This window comes from Lytechinus variegatus, chromosome 18 (genome assembly GCF_018143015.1).
Source record: "Lytechinus variegatus isolate NC3 chromosome 18, Lvar_3.0, whole genome shotgun sequence".
Taxonomy (NCBI): Eukaryota; Metazoa; Echinodermata; class Echinoidea; order Temnopleuroida; family Toxopneustidae; genus Lytechinus; species Lytechinus variegatus.
The window spans coordinates 22,338,372-22,360,833 of NC_054757.1; the positions used below are offsets into that span (position 1 = coordinate 22,338,372).

The 22,462-nt window shown below is 34.9% G+C and overlaps 2 protein-coding genes across 5 annotated transcripts in view; one reads left to right on the top strand and one right to left on the bottom strand.

The window, feature by feature from the left end:
• LOC121431691 (glutamine--fructose-6-phosphate aminotransferase [isomerizing] 2-like) overlaps nt 1–5,448 on the bottom strand; it is a 39,001-nt gene extending 33,553 nt beyond the window's left edge. For all 4 annotated transcript variants that reach the window (XM_041629346.1, XM_041629347.1, XM_041629344.1 and 1 more), the window contains exons 1-2: nt 5,344–5,448; nt 2,864–2,971 (exon numbers count right to left, since the gene is read on the bottom strand). In XM_041629346.1, coding sequence (XP_041485280.1) covers nt 2,864–2,971; nt 5,344–5,350 — 115 coding nt within the window. In that variant the 5' untranslated portion in view covers nt 5,351–5,448. The remainder of the gene's footprint in view (nt 1–2,863; nt 2,972–5,343) is intronic.
• A 4,315-nt stretch (nt 5,449–9,763) lies between these two features.
• LOC121432262 (E3 ubiquitin-protein ligase RNF181-like) lies at nt 9,764–13,822 on the top strand. The gene is made up of 6 exons (XM_041630123.1): nt 9,764–9,918; nt 10,473–10,514; nt 10,783–10,877; nt 11,387–11,493; nt 12,191–12,265; nt 12,854–13,822. Exons 1-6 carry the CDS (start codon nt 9,836–9,838, stop codon nt 12,911–12,913), a joined length of 462 nt encoding a protein of 153 aa, XP_041486057.1. The 5' UTR covers nt 9,764–9,835; the 3' UTR covers nt 12,914–13,822.
• Nucleotides 13,823–22,462: the final 8,640 nt, after the last annotated feature.

Consider the following 22,462-nt stretch of genomic DNA (forward strand, 5'->3'; position numbering starts at 1 on the left):
AGTTGCGATTGATCCAATCAACCACAAGTATGGAAAGCCAGCAACACCAACATCTAAAATGCATGTTTGTTCAAAATGTTTTATAAGTGATGTATACTCAAACATAAATCATTGTCTTGAAAACTCTGTGTGCTCCTATTTGTTTACAAAGCGCATTGTGCAAATTTCTCATCGATTAACATGTAGTTCTTGGATAGACATTCCCTGAAGAAACTGATCAATATCAAAACCTTCAATTAAAAAAAATATATGCTACATGTGTGTACATGAATAAAAGAATTTTGTGTGAATTGGGTTATTCAAAATTAACTGTATACAATGTAAATTTCAAATACAAGAGGCCTATGTGGAAGTGAAGGGGACTGAATTTAAAACAACTGACTCAGGAAAAAGGTAAAGTTTGAATCTCTTTTCCTATTTCGGCATATTTTGTGTCCAAAATTGGGAACACTGATGAAAATGCATGAAGTGCTCAGAGAAAAAAATGAATTAACATATTTTCATAGTAAATTAATAAATTTGCTAAACAAACAGTATTTTCATGCAAAAAAGGGCGAAAAAACATGTTGCTGTAACATGACAACGCAGATGAAAGTCAAATTTCAATATATACATGTATGATCTCTTACTCGGCCATAATAAAATAAATACAGAAAATGTGGAGACTCCTGCAGCTAAGGCAAGGCAAATTATAATGTAATAAATCAGAAATTGTCTTGTATATGATGCCAGGCATGAAAGTCGAGCTGCCAACATTGTTAAATAATCAACATCTGGCCCCATCACATACACTGTCAGGCTTTAGATTGCAAATATGACTTAATTTTAGGGATATTGATTTTAATTGAACTGTTTAATAAAAATTTAAGAACAATTCTTCATGCACCAAAGAATATAGATGGCGACTATCTGAAGTTCTTATTGCAAAAGAGGTTCCTAATTGGTAAATACTCTCTTTGTTGCTTCGGTAAATTTCAGGTTTTAACTTGCACCAGGTGTTCATCATTTATCAACAGCTGCCAGGCTGCACCCATCAATAATCAGTATTTACATTTTGGCAGGCAAACGTGTTTGTTTTTTAAAACCATACTCATTACTGGCTCCAACCTTCCTATCCTACATTGATGTATCTCTGTCATTTGTTTTTTACAGTGCTGTACTTACATAGCATAATTTCAATCATTAAAAGTGAATGAAACCATTGGAACAAGATAGCTTGTGTGAAAAAAGAAAAATAAAAGAAACAGATCAACGAAAGTTTGAGAAAAATCGGACAAATAATGAGAAAGTTATGAGCATTTGAATATTGCGATCACTAATGCTATGGAGATAGCAAATTGGCAATGCGACAAAGATGTGTGATGTCACTTGTGAACAACTCTCCCCATTACTTTAGTATATATTTCACTAGAATTGCCTCTTTCATCACATCTATCCATAAATCATGTGTTCTTTCTACATGAGGGCATGTAACACATATTTTTTAAGATTACATCATGGATAGAGTTTGTATCACCACAAGAAAAAGCAAAAAGAGACATTTTGAGGGTATTTTATAGTCCACCAAAGGGAAAGTTGTTCATCAGTGACATCACACATCCTTGTCGCATTGCCAATGTGATGATCTCCATAGCATTAGTGATTGCAATATTCAAATGCTCATAACTTTCTCACTATTTGTCCGATTTTTCTCAAACTTTCTTTATTCTTATTCTTTGATTTTTCTGTTTCTACACAAGCCTATTTGTTCCAAAGGTTTCATTCCCCTTTAATGATATTCTCCCTATTACTTTAAGGCTAACACACACAGAAGTATACTGCACATACTTTTAAAAATCCTATTTTTGTTATAGAATTTTTTTCTTTGTATTTTGAATGAAAAAAACCTCTTAGTTATACATGTATCTAATAATACTTTATACTGATTGGCGGTCATTGTAAAAAAGAGATTTCATGAAATTATTGAAAGGTCACAACAATGCAACAAGGCATCTTTGCATAGATATCCCTGAAAAAAAATACCATTGCATAAATGTAGTACATACACCTTTAAGCTTGGACAATAAAGACCCTCTATAGTTTGCAGCATGCATGATCTAGCATGTACAAGGGTGCGGGTAAAGACTGGCATTGATATTTTGGGGGTAAAATATGCGCACTTAAACACAATATTGCCTTACGAATGTTGTTATCATTATCTATTGAACGATAGACCTGTATGAATGAACACCTGTACTAAGCACATTAGCAATGTTATGATTATCAATAAACAAACAGGTACTTTAATTGCAGCTAAATGAAAAAAAAAGATATGCACAGAAAAGGGGAAGATGGTGAAGATGGAGTACAAAAACAGAACAAATGATCAATTGAACAAGCTTGGGAAAGACTTCCATATCTCCCCTCCACTAATTTAAAAAATACTTCTCCAAACCCCCTCCTTTCGTTCTCTTTTTCTTCTTTTTTTTCCTTCTTACTTCCGGTTGGAGCTTGGATTCGAACCTCTCGTTGCTGATCGAGGCATCTTCTGTCTGTCGCCTTACTCACTGAGCTAGCAGGAATTGTTGAAAGCAATGGGTTTCAGAACGGTTATCAACCGATATTATGACTAGTCTACTCTCCAAGAGTATTGGGTATTTATTTTTCTGACTAAATAAACCGATGCCACTGGGAATTACACACACTTGAATTTTTGACGGAATAAAGCCATATTTTGGTATGTATCCAACTTTTCCTTCTTAAATCTCTTAGATATATGTTAGATAATTCTTGATAAACCTTTTCCATATTTTTTTTTTCAATTTTAGTGGCTCAGGGGACATATGGAAGTCTTGCCCAAGCTTGATAAAAACAACTACATTACCTGCTGAATCATAGCCTCTGTACTCCAGCCTTTTAAGACCATTAATGAGCAACTCCAGGATAGCCTTTCGCTGCTTGGGAACCAGAAAGTTGATGTATGCAAATATACCTGCAAATTATTGAAAAAAATAAACAATGACTAGATCTATCTTTATCATGGTCAAATCTACAGGTTCTAAGATCACTGACTGAATATATTTTGATTGATAGAAATAATCTCATATCTGTGGGCATTTGAGTCACAACTGATGCTAACTCAGCAAACTTAGGAAACTTGCCATTTATAAACTGTGACATGGGTTCACAAATTCTAACCTTATTATACACACAAAAAAAACAGCACAACCCTAATTCTAGTTTTGACTAGACTGAAGAGTTATCGGCCCGTGGCTATAGACAACGTATAAGTGAACTAACGTTTTATAGGTCGCGATTTAAAACTGTTTTTAAGCGAAATTTACAGTTTCAAGTTTTCCATTATCAGGGTAATATAAATAACTTAAGTAATTGCATTCCTTGGATTGGAGTTATTGAAAAAATTCCTCTGGATGATTGAGAAATCTTTCATCTAAGACATTTTCACCTAAGCTGGCATTTTTTCTTGCAAGTCGCCATCTTGAATCTGAATCTGAATCTGTGAATCTCTCTGAATCTGTGAAGTTCCTGGTCCTGATCCTCAAGTGGATATTGATGACCAATAAGAACGTTAGCGATCGAGAGAGCTCAATATTTTTAGTACATTTTGGAGTTGAGTCCCACCACTTTGCAGTTGGCTGGAGGGACTAGAGTAATTATTCCTTTCACTATAGTATCCCACAGTTTATTTTTGAATGTCTCAGGGGTCTTGGAACAAATGACATCAGGAGGAAGAAGGTTCCAAGCCCGGATGGTTTTCGGGAAGAATGAATGACGGTAGGTGTCATCTTGAATGACATCATTATCCTTATTAACTTTTTAATGTCTCGATATATTGAATGTCGTCTTGCAACACACGATCGTAGCGGTTTAGCTCACATGTGGAGCAGATCATATAATATCAAAGCAATATCGATATCACATTCCAAAATTATGTTCACTGGTAAATACTTCATATTTTGGCTGCCATTTATTTTGGGGGGCGATTCTTGAGACCAAGACAAGTAAACATCAGTAGCTATTTTTATCACCTTTTAATCTCTTTTTATTCACACGTCTTGATTCTTCACATTCTCAAGACATTATTTGGGTAGTTTCTAAACCTTTAGACTATAAATTCGATTTTTTAAATAGCTGGATGATACTAGTCGCCCTCATTGGTGACAGTGATAACACATGCAGGCTCGCACTTAGACAGCTGGCAGCCGTCTGTTTCGAGAAGTTTTTTTAACATTTTTTTTTTTAATTCTCCTCGTACTCAGACGGCTCGCTATCGTGTAGCCACCATTAGGGGACTTGCAATGCAAAATCCCCCCGTCGGGGCTCTTCAATTTTTGTCTTTAATGAATAAAAATTTTGAAAGTTAACACAACCAAAATGCAAATTAAAATTCCCTCTTGGCATTAATTTCCCCAAAACAGAGAAAAATCAAGTTAAAAGGAACAAAAACAGTGACTTACCTCGGCTGTCGCGCAAATTCACATCCCCGTTTTATCCGATCTTAAGTACATAAACATATGGCCATTGAGTCCCCTGTACAGATCGCGCTAGAACTTCGGTCTCTGTATTTGGTGAGTGAAGCCAACGGAGTTCAGCTGAACAACCAACATAACAGAGACCGAAGCTTTTGGTCTAGCTCGCACTAACACACTACCATCAGTGAATGGGGATTTATTCTAGTGAGATGTCAAAAATTATACTAGGCATAAGCCAGGAAATCCCCAGAAACGATGGTCATTCCTGTCTAGTTTTGGCTAGATCTAATCTATTAAAAAAATGCCAAAATAGCTCAGGAAGTTCATCCAGATGAGCTAGATTTCATCACAGTGCATGATCATGCATCTCATCTAGTATGCTGTCTTTACTTTAGTTAAGACTTTATTGACCCCGATTTATCACTAATCTCCGAAGAGTGGAGCCTGGAGGATCAAAAGTCAGACTCCTAGAGAGATTACCGGTAGGCTAGTTGGTTTTACTAAATGCAGAAAATTCCCCCCCAAAAAAAAAAAAAAAAAATGTTGGAAGGTTTGAAGAAAATACAAAAATATCTTTGATTTTTTTTTAAATGTCACAGCGTACAGCCGGCAGCCGAGCTCCTACTCCTAGTCCTAGGCTAGCGAGCGATAGCGGAACGTTGCGGGGTAGTCCACGGAACATCAGCGGGGCGGCTACCGAGTCGATAGGCAAGCGAGGTGAAGCAATGCCAATCACGATCACGCAAACCTGAAAAATAGCAACGACAAACTTTTTGGAAACACAGATCAATTTTCAAGCATAAAATTCTATTCTACCACAAATTTACTGATCCAGACATCTAACACTTACATATTCACAGCTTTCACTTACCGCACATTTTGCCAGTTATCTTGGATTTTTCCTGTTGTTTCGTAGAACAGAACGGCCCGTTGTCAATAACGCGACGAGAATGCAAGGAAAGGCGTGTCCAAGATCTGGTTCTGATTAGCATAAAATTACGTTACCACGAATCTTATTGGTCATTATGCTCTAATGCCTAGAAATTTAACCAATGGCTTCCCATTACATACCTGCGACCAAGCTACGGGAGAGTCCATGTGCAATTGTTGACTGACCTGAGTAAACACACCCAACCCTAAAAGTGGGTACGTGGCATATCAGATTCATATTTGTGTGAAATTGCATGATAGATATCATCATAACATTATTTGTCAGATTTGTCGAATGACAAAGATTCGAAACCTCTGTCAAACAAACTCATAACTCGAATCAGAAAGGGTTACTCTTTACAAGTAGACAAAGTACTATTTAAGTTCACCTGCATGACGGCGAAAAGTTATACTAGCCTAGTAGGGGAAGGCGGGGTAAGTTGTGACAGTTCTTGCTTTTTGCATGTTAGAATTGATATGATTAATAATCTTGTCGAAATAGGTACCTTGCCTTGAAATTTGATTCTTCTGAAATATTTTCCACCTATATATAACTTTCTATCCCCACACTGAAAGTCATCGTGACCTTTGAAAATAACGATGTCAAATGGCTCAACTTGCCCCATATATGGGGTAAGTTTGAGCCACCTTCTGGGGTAAGTTGAGCCACAAAAACTATGTACAAAATGTATGAGGGGAGAACCAGCATGTCAATTTTTTGTTTACAGTCTTTTCACTTGCTAATTCTCTATAAATACTAACATCCTTTAAAAGGAAAAGAGCAGTCATGTTAATTTGCTCCTTTCAGCCAGCATTTCAATCGATTTTATGGTTTGTTTGTTTTTCAAGATACCATAAGAATTACCATGGCTCAACTTGCCCCATGCTGTTTGGCTCAACTTGCCCCAGTCGGAACTTAGTGCGATAATTTTGTATCCACACATTTATTATGCATCCATCATATAATAGACTATGACAAGAATGAAGATCCATACCTGGACTAATAATGTTGTTATCATGTCTTTATTATATTCAAAGACGTGTGTGTTTATACAGCACTTATCTATTTCACACTCTTTTTTACTTTTTTGGCTGAAATTCATATTTTTCCCACTAAAAAACTACTTTTTGTTTCAAAGTTGAAAACAATGTGGTGGGGCTAGAGGTTATGCTATGGGTCTTCAATACATGACACCACCACAATTTCTGACTCATTCATTAATGGCCTGGGGCTGGTGGCTCAACTTGCCCCTATGCTCAACTTACCCCGCCTTCCCCTATATATTGTAAATATAAGAGTAAAAAAAATATTTGTTTTATATAATTCTGTTTTATTGAAAAAAATCATGAAATCACGTATTAGAGAACAAAATCAAAGAAACAAGAAAAAAATAAAAGAAACAAAACATTGCAAAACGAAGAATATAAAAACACCTCTCATTCAAGCTAGGGTAGGCTCCAGTGGCTCCGAATTCTGTTGGATTTGATTCAGGTTGATATACTTCCCTTTCTTTGGTGTGCACACCCCTTTAAAGTTTACAAATAGTGATGATATGAGGGAATTCCACCAAAGATTAAGAAAGCAATTAGAATTTTAATGTTTTGATTTGTGACGACGTCATACGATCGATAAGCTGCCCATTAGGCCTTCAAAATTTCACATTTTAAATGTTTCGTGATATACTAAAATTTGTTTCCCGAGCGAATGTGAAGCTGTCTGCTGCATGATAGACTGAAATCCTTTTAATTCATATCGACATTTACTTACTGTTTATTGCACGATAATGCCGAGAAGCTGCTCGCATATATGACAAATCAAAATTATTTTAAATTCTCAGAGTGACTTTTTTAATCCTTATAAATGACGGTACCATGTTGCAGCTCAAACCATTTCTTAGTAGGATCCATGCTCAAACCGTCTTTAATACATTTTTATTGTTTTTCTGTTATTTTTACAATTATTTTTTTGACGGAAATCCCCTTTCAGGTATGGGCCTTAATTTAGAAGCAGCAGATGGGGGGAGGGGCCTTCACAGTGTCCCCCTTTTTTTTAGCTTGTCAGCTTTACTTCGTGGCCAGGGGCGACGGAACCGGGGGCCGCAAGGGGCATTAAAGACAATTCTCCGTAGGAAAAAAAGTTCCCTTTTTATTAAAATGGAAAACGATTTTTTTCCCAAAATGAAATGTGCATGCACTTTTTCAAAATGAAATACCTTTTGAAGTAAAACATAATATATTTTGGTTATAAAATCACAAGATTTTGGCTCACGCTTATAGCGCTCGTGTCAGTTATCATGGTTATTGCTTAGTAAGGTACTCAGCATCATATTCATACAACTATACAAGAATGCTTATAATTTCCAGTTTTCAGGTGGCATCATTCAGAGTGGTGAGATCACTATATGAAGCCTTTAACAGATTAATTAAAATTACAGCTCGTGCTTCTCGCTCGCGTTCATTTTTTAAATAGTAAGATACACATCCTTTTCACGATTACAAAAACTGGTGGGGATGTTAAATTTTCATGTCTTATAAAATGAAATGTCCAAAAGTTTGAGCTCACGATTCAACATCTCGCAAGGATGCCCTTGACCAAAAGTGAGTTTTACTACACTTCAGATTTGATTTTTTTTTTTACAAAACACGATACTTTATGCGGATGATAATATCATGGTCAAAAGATCATTTTGTAGCAAAATGCCAAGTTTAATGTAAATGCCTTTTTTTACTTTGCCCCCCAGTTACGATCAATCCCGGGCGATCAATACTTTAATTCTGCCGCCCGACTTCAGCACCCAAAGCAAAAGATGCAGGGCCATGGTTTGCTATATTCTGCATGATCCTGCCTTTATTTAGGCCGGGGCAAGGGCAGGGTGATACGGGAATCAAAATCATGCAGTATAATGTACATCGATCCTGGCTGGGCTGCTTGCTACTTCACTACTTATTATTGGTCTGAGTGAAATAAGTTAATTTTACGATAACATTTTTTTTTAGTCACTTAGTGAGATTGCCGCCAGGTATACTGACCTAGTAGAGACATTTTAAGGACAGCGCCATTAACGGACATGTATCCCACTCATCAAATAATGCGAGCGCGAAGAGCGAGCTGAATATTTTTTATATTCAGACCTAAAAAGGGACATTATAAGCAGATTTTTTTTGTAATCATGATACGACCTGTTTCGCTAAACAAACAATGCAAGCGCGAAGTTTGTGTATACATTGACCCCAAACATGGACATTTTAAGAACTATATTTTTAGGAATAATGAGGCATACATAAATTATCTCACCATGGTCATCTAATGCGAGTGCCAAGCGCTTGCTGGTTAGGATAAAATCTAAACACATGAAGCACTTAATTGTAGTCACTGTAATCCTAATTATCATACACATCTCAATCAAATATTTCGAGCGAGAAACTGAAAATTTAGGAAATTAGGACCTGAAAAGGGACTAGTTTGTAGGAATTCACTGAGACCAGGCTCACTAACCACTAATGATGCGAGCACGAAGCGCGAGCGGAAAATTGTTGATATTCAGCCTGATCAGGAAACTACATTTTAACCGAGGACTGATTTTAGGAATTCATGAAGAGCAGAATTCATTAATGCGAACGTAAGCACGGACAGGAAATGTTTTATGTTAAGACCTTAAAATGAAAAAGAAGCATATATGTCACTATAATAAAACAATAGTAACTCGAAGTGCGAGGAAATGTATTTGGTGCATATTGACTTAAAAACGGGAGGTTCTATATCTCGATAAACAGACAATGCGAGCACCAGGAAGAATAAAGACATATACTAGGCCCTAGCTGAGCAAATTATGTTTCATAAAGATATGAAAATGTGTTTTAATGTAATATAACACAACATTATTATAATATGAACAATATTTTTTCTTTCTACATTTCTCTCCCTTTCTCCTCAGTTCCCTGTTTTTTCTCCAGCCGATGGGGGGGGGGGGGCTGCTGCCCCCCATAGTTACGCCACGGATGATGATGATGATGATTGATCGATATACAGGGGGGCTATATACCCTAAATAAACAAATTGTGTAATTCATATCTCAAAAAAAAATAACAAACGGGACCATCATCGTCTTTCAGGCAAATGGCAGGTCGATATAAAAGCATACAATAATATTTCTAAAGAATATTGAAATCGGATTGAATAATGAAGGTTGAATAAATCGAGTTGAAATCGCTGTAAATCTTATCATTTTGCATATTGTAGACCTTAATACATTTATTAGTTATCAATCAAATACGTTTTCCCTATACTCAATATTTCTATTTGGAAAATCATTCACCTCCCATCTGTTTCGAGATTTTTCTTTTAATAATTGTTAAAGCCACCATAATTCTGAGTCGACAGAATTTCTCCAATTCACTTCTGACGAAATTGATCTGATTTAAAAATCATACAAATGGCATCTTATTTCGACGAACATGGATGTGAACCAACGGGAGAAACTGGTCCAGAATTAAATACCCTGCTTCGGTGGGCTAGGTAATGTCATAAATTTTTAACAATCAAGACTGATCATCAAGAAAAAATTTCGATTTACTGACTTTGCTGAGCTGCTAGCTAAGCACCGGAATCGCCGCCTTCGGCTGCCCGGAGCTCTAGCGACGCGTTCAGCACGAACACGTCGAGTAAGTTCAAGAGACGGGTGGATTGTGATGAGTGTGACTGAGATGAGACGAGACTGTGACTGAGGTTGAGTTCTTGATGAGAGCCCCAATTTGTTAGTCACAAGTTCCGTAGCACTAGCAACAAGCAGTTTGTGAAGTTATTGCTCAGACAAGATGTGATTCAATTATCTTTGTGATCTTGTTTCCAGCTGAATGAAAAAAAAAAATAAAATTGATGAGTCACTCACAACACAAGTCTCATTCCGAAAATTTCACTGAAGTGAAGTCTGAAGAACTCTTTCTTTTGAAGGTTTCTAAATGTTCAATTAATGAATTAACGACTAATGTTAGACGGAAATGTGCCAGTAGGTCTATAGTTTAGACAATTCCTAATTTTGACTTTTTTCCTTTTTTTCTAAACTTTAACAGGATTCTAATTAATGATGTCAGACAGTATGCTGAAAGAGAAGGGTGAGTTTAGTGATGATATAATAATGATATAGTGATAATAATAATAATATAATAATGATGATGTTGGTGATGATGATGATGATGATATTGATAACAATATATAACAGAACACTTCTGACTTATTTCTCAAATGAATCGCAGGTTTCAGTACTCTTTAAAAAGATTGTAAGCGGAATATGCTGTTCCTATTACAGAATTCATTGCTTATTCACTTTTATCGCTTTATTTTTGTTTCTGTCATGTTATTTTATGAATGTTGTCATTTCAGTTTGGAACTCCCACCAGATATAAGAAAAGCTCCCCCAGCATCAAAGGAATGTGTTGCCAATTTGAAAGAGACAAGAGTTTCAACAGACAGAGAAGGTACATATGCCAGGACCCTAATTTATTTATCACTGAGAATATTCCCAGCTAATAAAATTATATGACTTGATTGGCTGAGAGCAATGTGTCGTAGTAGAAAATAGAATTCAAGCATTTTTTTTTAATTTCTGATATCAAGATTTATGTAATGAGGCACAGATCTAATTGTATGCCTATAAATATGTGTAGGCAATCAAGGCCTACTAATAAATCCCCTCCCTATTTTTTTTAAATCCTACAATTGCGACTAATTTCAGATCAACGTCGATTGAAAAAAAATGTTTGCAATATAGAATGTGTAAAAATTGCTCACTAGTAGATTCCAGGTAGGTGGAAATACACTATAGTAAATATAAATAATTGAGATGAAATTACGTACAGACATCTGTAATTTGCTTTCAACATTTATTTCTATAAAGCTTAACGGTGGCAAAGTGAAAGAAGCCAAATATTATTTGGTCTGCACTATTTACTGTTTATCCTTATTATTAATTGATTAATCTCCACAGAGAAATGCCCTGTTTGTTTGCTGCCCTATCAAGTTGGGGATGTTACAAAGACGTTGCCATGCGTGCATGAATATCACCAGACCTGCATTCTACCATGGCTTAACAAGGTATCTATAGTTACAATCAATGTTTGAGGATTGGGAAAAGAAAACATGAAAATGTATACATAATAAGCTATGTGATTGGATTTCTATTCTTTTATTTTCAATTTTCATAAACTTTCAATAATACATGCATAAGTCTGATGCACAATTAATTTCAAAAGTCCTGCCAAATTGGGATAGGGTGTACCTTCTGTAGTATTATTTCATATCACAATCTGGTTAATATACGCTCTTTTATTAACCCACCACCTTCGCTTGGGTTATGATTATGCCATATTATATTATTCTCTTTTAATATTTTTTTAATCATTTTACAGAGAGATTTTTTTTTATTTGAAATTAGAAGGAATCTAGAATGAGTTTTATTAATTATTGCAATTATTTTTCAGGATTGAGATCAAATGAGAATTAAGCCGAAATGATTATTTGTTTTTAAAATAATTTTTTTACTCCATACTGACAATTTATCTAAAAGCAGCATTTTGGCCCATAATTATACATACATGTCATTTATTGTATGTATTTTTCTTTCATAATTTTTCTTTTTGCTCATTTGTAAAGCGCTGTGATACAGTCATTGAGAAGAGTGTTATACTAGTATTGTATTGTATTGTATTGAATTGTATACAATTATGTGTACTGCAGTCCCAAAAATTGTTTTAATTCACATTTTCTTACTTTTTAATTTCCTTTTCCTTAGACTAATTCATGTCCCATGTGCAGACATGAGCTCCCCACGGATGATGAAGATTATGAAGAATACAGAAAACACAAAGTAAGTCAACAAGTCAACTGAGTATTTTTATACTAAAAACTTTTGATGATTATTTTATCCAAATTTTGAAAATTCATTTTGTAATCAACTTAAATTGGTCTTTGTATCTGTTATATATTTCAGATAAGTCGTTATGAATGTAGATTGCATTTTCACAAAGTTGACCATTAGTGCGATCATTAGCATAATGAGCCAAAATTTGAGGGGGTGGGCAGACACAATGTATGGGACAAAATTCTAAAAGACTGCATTGGGCGAAGTGAGCGAGCAAACGTTTTGAAAATTTTCTACAAAATACTACGGGTAATTTGTGTAAGATTTTGACATGATATTCAGAATATGAGATGAAATATCACCCCCTTTCCTTTTCTTTCCCTTTCTCCTTTTTTTTTTCTTGAACATCATTTTTTTTGGGGGGCTCCCCCCATCTGTACACCAGTGTGTGCAGTTCGAGAAATCACATCCTTTTTGCCTAGAGAATAATAATTTTGTAACTGGAAGAAAAAGGTGCACTATCAAATATTCTTTAATTGGATTTCATTCTTATACATTTTTCTGTCTTTTTCTGTTCATTTCACAACATTACAGGCAAGGGCCAAGCAGAGACAGTTTGAAACAGAGAGTCTACACAACGCTATGTATAGCTAGTGGGACTACATTGAAAAGAATCAATCTTTAATAGTGAAATATTTATTATGTGATGAGTCATCAATCATCATAAAGTTTATTTGCCATCCAATTGTAACGTCCATGATATCCTTGATTTTGATTGGCTGTTGAGCATTGTTGCCATGGTAGTTTCAATCAAAAGGCAAAGTTACTGTACTAGTAAATTTTATGCAATAAAATCTGGTGGGTGCTTCATGAAGATGTTGGTAAGTCACGACCAACACCATACTTTACTGGTGATACCTTCTTGAGCTACATGTTAATAAATTTAAGCTACTGTTAATAAAAAACAGATTTTAACACCTGATATGGTATCACCAGGAGCCTGTTGCATAAAAGAAAATACTCCAGCAGATTTTCTTTGGCCAGAGGTTTTATCTTACATGTCAGTGGCATATTTTTTTTTGCCAGACTTTTATTATAGCATAAGTTTTATGCAACAGAGCTTTTTCATTCATTAAGTTATTTGTAATTTACCAGCAGCTTTATTAAACAAGAAAAATATAAAATCTTAATTAAGTTTTCATGCCATTATCTATTGTTACTGTGGTGGTCGGACCTATTATTTATTTTTTGTTGCAGCCGGTAATGTCACAGCAGTACCTGAAGTCACAAGTGCGTTATTTACATCTTGGATCAATGTCTGACATCACAATCTGAAAGATGCGAGTGGGCCTACTGTTAGTACTCTGTTAGTGCTAACAACGGCTGGTACAGTTAGAAATATTCTATTTCAAATGGGGATTAAAGCAAGACATGAGACATTTCTCTTACTTTGTGAATGCTTGATCTAAGTGTTCTAATGACTTCGCTAAGTATGATCCAGCTTCAATGAGGGTAATAATACAATTGCTTTTTTGTGTGCAATGTGATCTACAAAAATGGTATGTTTATCAATTCAATTCAATTTTTTTATTTCATTTCCATTCAAAACATAATACAAAGTAATATAAAACAATATAAATCAAATACAATTTTACAGAAGGGTATTCTTACTTCGTAAAAAAAAAAACACAGTATAATATAGAGCATAAATGGATATGGAAAAATGGTATGTTTATCAATTCTGTCAGTTTTAAATTAGTTCAATTCATAGTAGCCTATCTTGGGTAATGCTAGAGAGTAGATGTAAACCAATGGGTTTTGAGGAAACCAACTTTTGGGAAAACCCCAAAAAAGTGTAAGCATCAATTTTAGATATAATAAACAACCAAGTTAGAAATTTAAATCATTAACTTCCCATAAGTGAACTTGTATAACCTACACTAAGAAATCACTTCACTTTGTACCTGAAGAGTGGGAGCAGCATTCTTGCTGTTCTTACCAAACATATCTGTAGTGCATGAAGATACACTAATTTCTACTTATTTGTTTTATATATGTATGTATATTTCAATGACTGGTCATTTGTTCAAATTAATATATTGTTTACCCATATTGATTATAAGAATCTATTAAATATGTAGGCTGTTTTTGCACTATGTACACACCTTTTACAAATATTATGTATGTGTATATATATATGTAATTTGTAATTAAAAAAAATGAAATATAATGTATAAAAAATTTCCTTTTTTTCAGATTTCAAATTTTTTTCAATGTAATTATTGGAGGACAGTTGTGATTTTCTTTCATTAGAAAATGATAATTTGGATAATTTCAAATTAAATAAATTATGGAAGAAGACTACAACAACTGCTAACCCTTCATATAGTTTAGTTATATGATTATAGCAATTAAATAAAACTGGAAATGGGGGAAAAAGGATACAAAATAATTAGATGATTTTACAAGATGGTGAAATCATGAGACATGGTAATGCTGAAGAAATAGATGGAATTGGACCAACGAATTATGTAAGATAGAGAGGGGGGAGAGAGAGAGAGAGAAAAGTGGGAAGAGAAAGGAGAAGAGGAAGAGAGGGTGAGTTGAGGATCATAAGGTACAGTTGTGCTAAAAACTTAATGAACACCACCAGAAAATATACTTCTTCATGCCGAGTGTTGAATGTAGACAACACTGCAATATCCTGAGACTCCAGAGGAATAGACTTCATTGAATGTAATATTTTATCATCTGACTTCACAATTAAATATCTAAAACACAGCAAAACATATACCAGGGTTCCCAGCTTTTCAAGAAAACAAAATTCCCTGATTTTTCCAGGACAAAGTTTAAAAATTCCATTATAATTATTTAAACCCATTCCTAGTTTTGCATGTTTTCTTAGTTGTTGCAGTAAATTACATGTATTTTCAGTATAAAAACAATATAAAACTTGTTAGTACCACCATAACCAGTCATTCAATTAATGCTGTTTTGATATGCAAGAAAATATAACAAAGTCTGACTGACTACCGTTGCTTTTGACTTTTGGGCCGATCATAATTCCCTGATTTTTCCCTGATTTGAGGAATTTTAAAAATCAAGTTCCCTGATTTCTCCCTGACTGGAAAAAGGTAAAATAATTTCCCTGATGGGCTGTGAACCCTGATGAACACTTTTACATATGTTCATTTTCTGGTGGTGGGGTTCACTAACTTCATAGCACCATTGTCGATGACAGAATCATTAGCAGTGCAGTGAGTAAAGAAGAGAGACAGGAAGAGATATTGAGAGAGAGAGAAGGTAACGGGGGAAGGAATCATTGTAAGCAAAGACAGATTATTATGAAGAGAATGAGAAATCAAAATATGGCAACTTATAAAAATGTCTTTGCACCATGGGGTAATCACATAACTTTTTAAAATGCCTCCATATACTTGCTTCAGCAAATGAATGTTGTGACTTCAGTAGTCAATTATTTGTTATCATTTCATTGTTTTAATGAAAAGAAACACACAAATCCACTTTATAAAACCAGTTAACAACAATCGTAGTTCCTCATCTCTTCAGGGGCCCCTTAGAAGACTCTCAAACAACTTCAAAAAGACAAATTGGCCCAAATTCACAAAGGTTTTTCAGAAAACCCACAGTTGAATCCATGGTTATGCAGATTTCCGGTATAAATTACTCCTAATTTTGCGCATGTATAAAAAATGTCCAATGCTGATGCGCTCTTTTGTCACAATGTGCCAAATTGATGCCTGTTACCATGGTTAGATCACTATTTTATTCATGAGTCCACTGTTTAAAGAGTGGACTCATTATTCACAACAGTAGACTCATGAATAAAATAGCGCGGATAACCAGGGCAACAGGCGTCAACTTGGCACACTCTTACAAAAGTGCGCATCAGCATTGGAAATTTGTTAATATACACAGTAAATTAAGCGTAATTTATACAGGAAATCTGCATAAACCATGGAATCAACCGTGGGTTTTCAAAACCACCTTTGTGAATTCGGGTCATTGATTTTCACCCAATCATCAGATCACATATTGGGTTTGAGTTTGATTTTTCAAAGATGAGTTTTAAACACAATCTTTACAGTGTCAAAGCTCTTCAGTAATCCAGTATGACCAACCTGTAATCAGGACTCTGCACTCTTGCTTACAGAATGAAAATCATTCCTTTGATTAATTACAAATTCTTGGATTCTGTAAAATAAGTATTTTCTCGCCCAATAAATATGACTAATTATCACTTCTTCACTTTTCAAATGAACAAAACAAAATGAACACCGTACATTTGTAGACTTCACACAATGCAGAAAATGTAAATTTCAAACTCTTTTATTCACCTTCTTTTAATACTGTCTAAAATTGACAATAATTATAAAACTACTACACAAAAGTATCTTCAATGTTTACTTTCTACATGAACCACTATTATGTACAACATTTATGATCAATAAAAATAATATATGACAAATTCAGTTGTTTTGTTTATGTGCATTTTAGAAAATAAAGAAAGGCAGTATACTGATTATTTTTACGGCTATCTGAATATGAAGTTGATTTCGCTTAGAGAACTACAGTCAAATCAGAATTATACTCAAATTTACATACATAATCTCAGGGTGACTGGGATGAAAAGAAAACTAGGTGGTTTTTTAGCCTTGAAATGAGGCATGCAACAATTTTGGATTTGAGTTTATTCTACAGATAGTAAATAAAGAAGAGAAAGTTTGATCAGACCAGAAATATTACCAAAAAAGTCAAGTGATGGGGAAGAGTTATTATCATGACAATTTTTTCCAAATAAACATGTCATAGAGTTGCATAGAAAGTTTAAAGCTGTCTATTTCAAACTAGGAAAAAAAACAAGGTCTTCTGGCACTGAAGTATCTTTTTTTTAAGATGTAATTATTTTACAAAAATTGTGATCACAACTTTCAAAGTTCAATATATCCAAAAGTACTCCATTTCATTTTTGCCTGTTTTGCTATCAAGGTTTGATTTTCTTTCACATATCAGTAGACTTCAACCAGGATCTATTATCCTGTTTTTGACGGGATTTTTTTGGTCACGTTGAAAAGAATTGATGTTCTGCTTCTATTTATAGGTTCATGACATCATAGTTGCCAATAAAAATTTACTACAAAAAGAAAGGAAACCATTTAAAATGATCTGTTTGTACACAAATACTGCGCAAGGCATATTCTTTTGCCTAAAATGTTTGAAAGGTAAGAATTTAAAAATGTCCTGTCTTTCTTTGAAAAAATTGTTTATTCTATGTACAAAACTACAAACTCCATTCCACATGAATGAAGATACATACACAAGTCATCAACTGTATGTATGTTCCCAACACTCAAAAATTACAGCATGCATCATTATTACAGCATTATGCCATTGCACATTGCCATCGTATACTGCCATACAAATGTAACTATCTACACAAAGACCCTGTTATGAGCAGCAGTGGGTACAATGCTTTCTCATAGTACAACACACATAATCCATGGAGATATAAACATTCATTTCATACATTTTTCAGATTTTTAACTCTTTTAAATGGTTCATTGCATAAATTGTGTTTATAGCGGTACTCCGGGCTGAAAACAATTTTGTCTGAATAAATAAAGTCAAATTGACCAGGTAAAATGCCTGAAATTTTTACCAAAATCTAGAGCCCACTTCTTAAAGGACTTGCAACTGTTGTAACTTTGCCATTATGGCAACTACCATGGTAACCTTGATTATGATTGGCTGCTGAGCCCTGTTACCATGGCAGTTGCCATAATGGCAAAGTTACAACCGTTGCAAGTCCTTTATGAAACGGGCCCCTGATAACAAATAACAAAGAAATTGATTTTTTAAAGTTTAACCATATTTTGTGAAAACAAGTTATATGCATACCATCATATGTGGGCTGATGTCATATCCCAATACATGTACATGTATCCATGATACATCTTCCTTGGAACAAAATAAGTTGCAGCAGTCAGTAATTAATCTTACAAAAAAAAATTATATCAGCAGTAAAACCAATTTTCTTTTCACTCTTGGAGGACAAAATTTGCATAAATATAATTTCATGTAGTAAATTACAATAGAATAAGTCAGAGAGGGAATATGACATCATCAGCTTGCTCATTGCATAATCATGAAGACATGCTTTTTCACTGAAATATTGCAAAACTTTAAATCATCATAACTGCTATTCCTAGTCTGATTTTTTTTTTATTTCCAGTGTTTGTCTGATTTTATCTCTTCAAATCATATTATTTTCATCCTGGAGTAAACCCATTCATATTAACTCCAAAAATTACACTCAACTTGTTTTTTCTAACCAGAAGCACACTGCAGACTTGTGATTGTTTTTGGAGTTGCCTTTAAAGTTAAACGCAATTCTTATGCACCTGTTCCGAACAAGTATCACATTTAGAGCACACCTTACCAATGCAGCATAACTACCCTGGCTACTGTCAAGGACAGTAGCTGTCCGATTGTCGCTAAACTCATAACATGGAACAAAGCCCAGAATTTGAGTTACTTTCAGTTTTATCATACTGAAAATGCCTTTCATAACTCAAAATTTCAGAATACAATCTCACCGATGTACAAGATAATTGAAATCAAGCACAACCCCCAAAATGCACAATGGAATATTTAAAAAACAAGCACATAATGTGTGCAGTTTGGTAGGTTGAGGGATCAAGCTACTTTAATTCCTGCAACTTATGTGCCAACATAACCGGGCAAGCGTAAGTGCCCCTTTGAGCATTTATTCCTGCCTAGTATAAGCACATGAGGCAATTCAGGCATGTGGGCTTGCATTGTATCATACCGTTGTTTATTAAAATATAATTCTTAACATATGCAAACATTTCCATAATATGTCGACTGAATATGAAGACTTGCCGAGTTTGCCACTATTTCTAAATGGGAAGTAAGAGTAGACCTGTAACATTCTCTGCATGCTTGAATCATTATCTCCAGGGCCCTATTGCATTAAAATTACCATTATGGTAACTGTGCTATCCAATGATATTTTGCATGGAATCCTTGATTTTGATTGGCTGATGAGCAAGGTAACCATGGCAGTTACCATTGGATGGCAAAGATACTATAACAGTAACTTTTATGCAATGTGGCCCAGAACTGGTTATAACTATGAACAGCTCGAAAACTGAAATCTTTGGGGGTTACTTACTACAAAAGAGATCACAGTGTGTACATATACAACTATATATTGTTGGAGGCACATGAAATGCATCCAGGGCTCCGTAAAACAAAGATTAGTGATCAATCGCAAAATGGACTGACCATTAAATATCAATGTTACACAAGCATTTAAGGTTCAAAATACTGACCAGGAACCAATCAGAAATGTTCTTCCATATTTGCTATTCATCGCCAAGCTTTGTGTTACGGGACCCAGGGGAACTTTTCATAAAATGCCTTAAAGAGTAATTTTCAATGAAAACTTTTATAAGCTACAAAAATTCCTGGAAACGATTGGCTATCAGCAAAACTGTCAGAAAAATCACAGATGAGACGATTTACTGCAAATCAATCAAATGAGTAATCTTATTTCCTTTTCTTTGTTAATAATATTTATGAATGTAAAGTAATCTGTAATTTGTCTTTAGAATGCAGGGAATATGAAGAAATAAAGAGCATCATTACTGGTATTAATACAAGTGGAATGCCTCTGGCTGTCTCACCTGCATCACGCGGTTCAATATAGCAGCAGTGCTGACTTTGAATACTACTCTAACTCGCACAAGATGTTCAGTGATACATGGTTACTCTTATGTCCACTTTTTATGAACTAGACCAATAAACTTACAGAGATTCACCAAAAAACCCCAACATGGCCAAAGTTCATTGACCTTACATGACCTTTGACCTTGATCATGTGACCTGAAACTCAAACAGGATATTCAGTGATACTTGATTACTCTTATGTACAAGTTTCATGAATCAGATCCATAAACTTTCAAAGTTATGATGGTAATTCAACAGATACACCCAATTCGGCCAAAGTTCATTGACCTTTGACCTTGGTCATGTGACCTGAAACGTGCACAGGATGTTCAGTGATACTTGATTACTCTAATGTCCAAGTTTAATGAACTAGACCAATAAACTATCAAAGTTATGATGGTAATTCAACAGATACCCCTGATTCGGCCAAAGTTCATTGACCCTAAATGACCTTTGACCTTAATCATGAGACCTGAAACTTGCACAAAATTTTCAGTGATGCTTGATTACTATTATGTCCAAGTTTCATGAATCAGATCCATAAACTTTCAAAGTTATGATGGGAATTCAACAGATATCCCCAATTCGGCCAAAGTTCATTGACCCTAAATGACCTTTGACCTTGGTCATGTGACGTGAAACTCATGCAGGATGTTCAGTGATACTTGATTAACCTTATGTCCAAGTTTCATGAACTAGGTCCATATATTTTCTAAGTTATGATGACATTTCAAAAACTTAACCACAGGTTAAGATTTCGATGTTGATTCCTCCAACATGGTCTAAGTTCATTGACCCTAAATGACCTTTGACCTTGGTCATGTGACATGAAACTCTAATAGGATGTTCAGTAATACTTGATTAACCTTATGGCCAAGTTTCATGAACTAGGTCCATATACTTTCTAAGTTATGATGTCATTTCAAAAACTTAACCTCAGGTTAAGATTTGTTGTTGACGCCGCCGCCGCCGCCGTCGCCGCTGCCGCCGCCGCCGCCGGAAAAGCGGCGCCTATAGTCTCACTTTGCTTCGCAGGTGAGACAAAAAATGCTTAACTGATACTCGGTTACTCCACATGGGTAGAAAACGGCAAATTTGACAATATTCAAGAAGAAATGACTGTGTGGATTGGGTCATGTCCCCATGACCCACTAACAGACAGGCATGACTCCACAACAAATGACACCCTAACTTCTTGAAGGAATTCACTCAACCAACACAAGCAATAAGATCAAAGCAGATTCATAGAATTTAGCAGAGGTTGAGCAGAGACCAGAGGCCCGTCTTACAAAGAGTTGCGATTGATCCAATCAATCGCAACTATGGACACCCAGCAATGTCAACATCTATTAAGCATGTTTGTTCAAAATAATTTCAAACTATGATGCATATTCATGCATTAATTGTTTTCTTGAAAATTCACTGTGCTTCTCTTTGTTTACAAAGGACATTGAGAAAGTTTCCTGTAGAAAAATTTATGACACTGATGGATTTCCATAGAGTTACGATTGATTGGATCAATCATACTTCTTTGTAAGACAGGGCCCAGGAGTTCGGGTCACAGGGCTGCATAATAAAATTGCCCAAGAGACTTTGAACTTTGGCGCGAGGTCATAGCCAAGTTAAGCAAAATGTGGCCTTGAGGCCAGCGTCAACTCAATCCCTGTACGCATTACTACTGCACTGAACATAAGCATTCAAAAGATCAAATCTTCTGTCCTTTACAAAATGCAATTTGTAGTCAATATGACTTTCAACTATGTAACAGAATCTATACAACCATAACACGAAAATCAATACATAAGTTGTTCAATCAGGAGATGAATATGAAATGAAATATAAAAAAAAATAAGTTCTTCAATTGTTTTGAAACACAAAAAATGAAAATGGAACTATACTAAAGGAAACCAAAACCCAAGAAGAGAAGCAATCTTATTGGAAAGACTAAAATGAGAGGAACAATTTAAAAAAAAGTTTCATCAAAATAGGTTATGAAATAAGCAAGTTATGGGAGTTTGAAAACTCTTGTTGTACTTTCTATGGGCATCCTCAAATTGGCAAACGTGCTTCAAAATGGCTGATTTTGTGGACAATCTCCATTTGTTTTGTACGTAAATTTTCAGATTTTCCTCATTAACTTTCAAATTGCATCTTGCCTCCTTCTGAGCACAACGTATGTCATGGGAAAATATAATCCCCACCATATATGTCAAGGTCAGGAGGAGATAATGTGAAATATATTAAATAAACGGGAAACTCTGTGTACAAAACAAATGGAGAGTTGTCCACAAAATCAGCCATTTTGAAGCACGTTTGCCAATTTGAGGATCCACATAGTAAGTACAACAAGACTTTTTAATCGTCCATAACTTGCTTATTTCATAACCAATTTTGATGAAACTTTTTTTAAATTGTTCCTCTCATTTTACT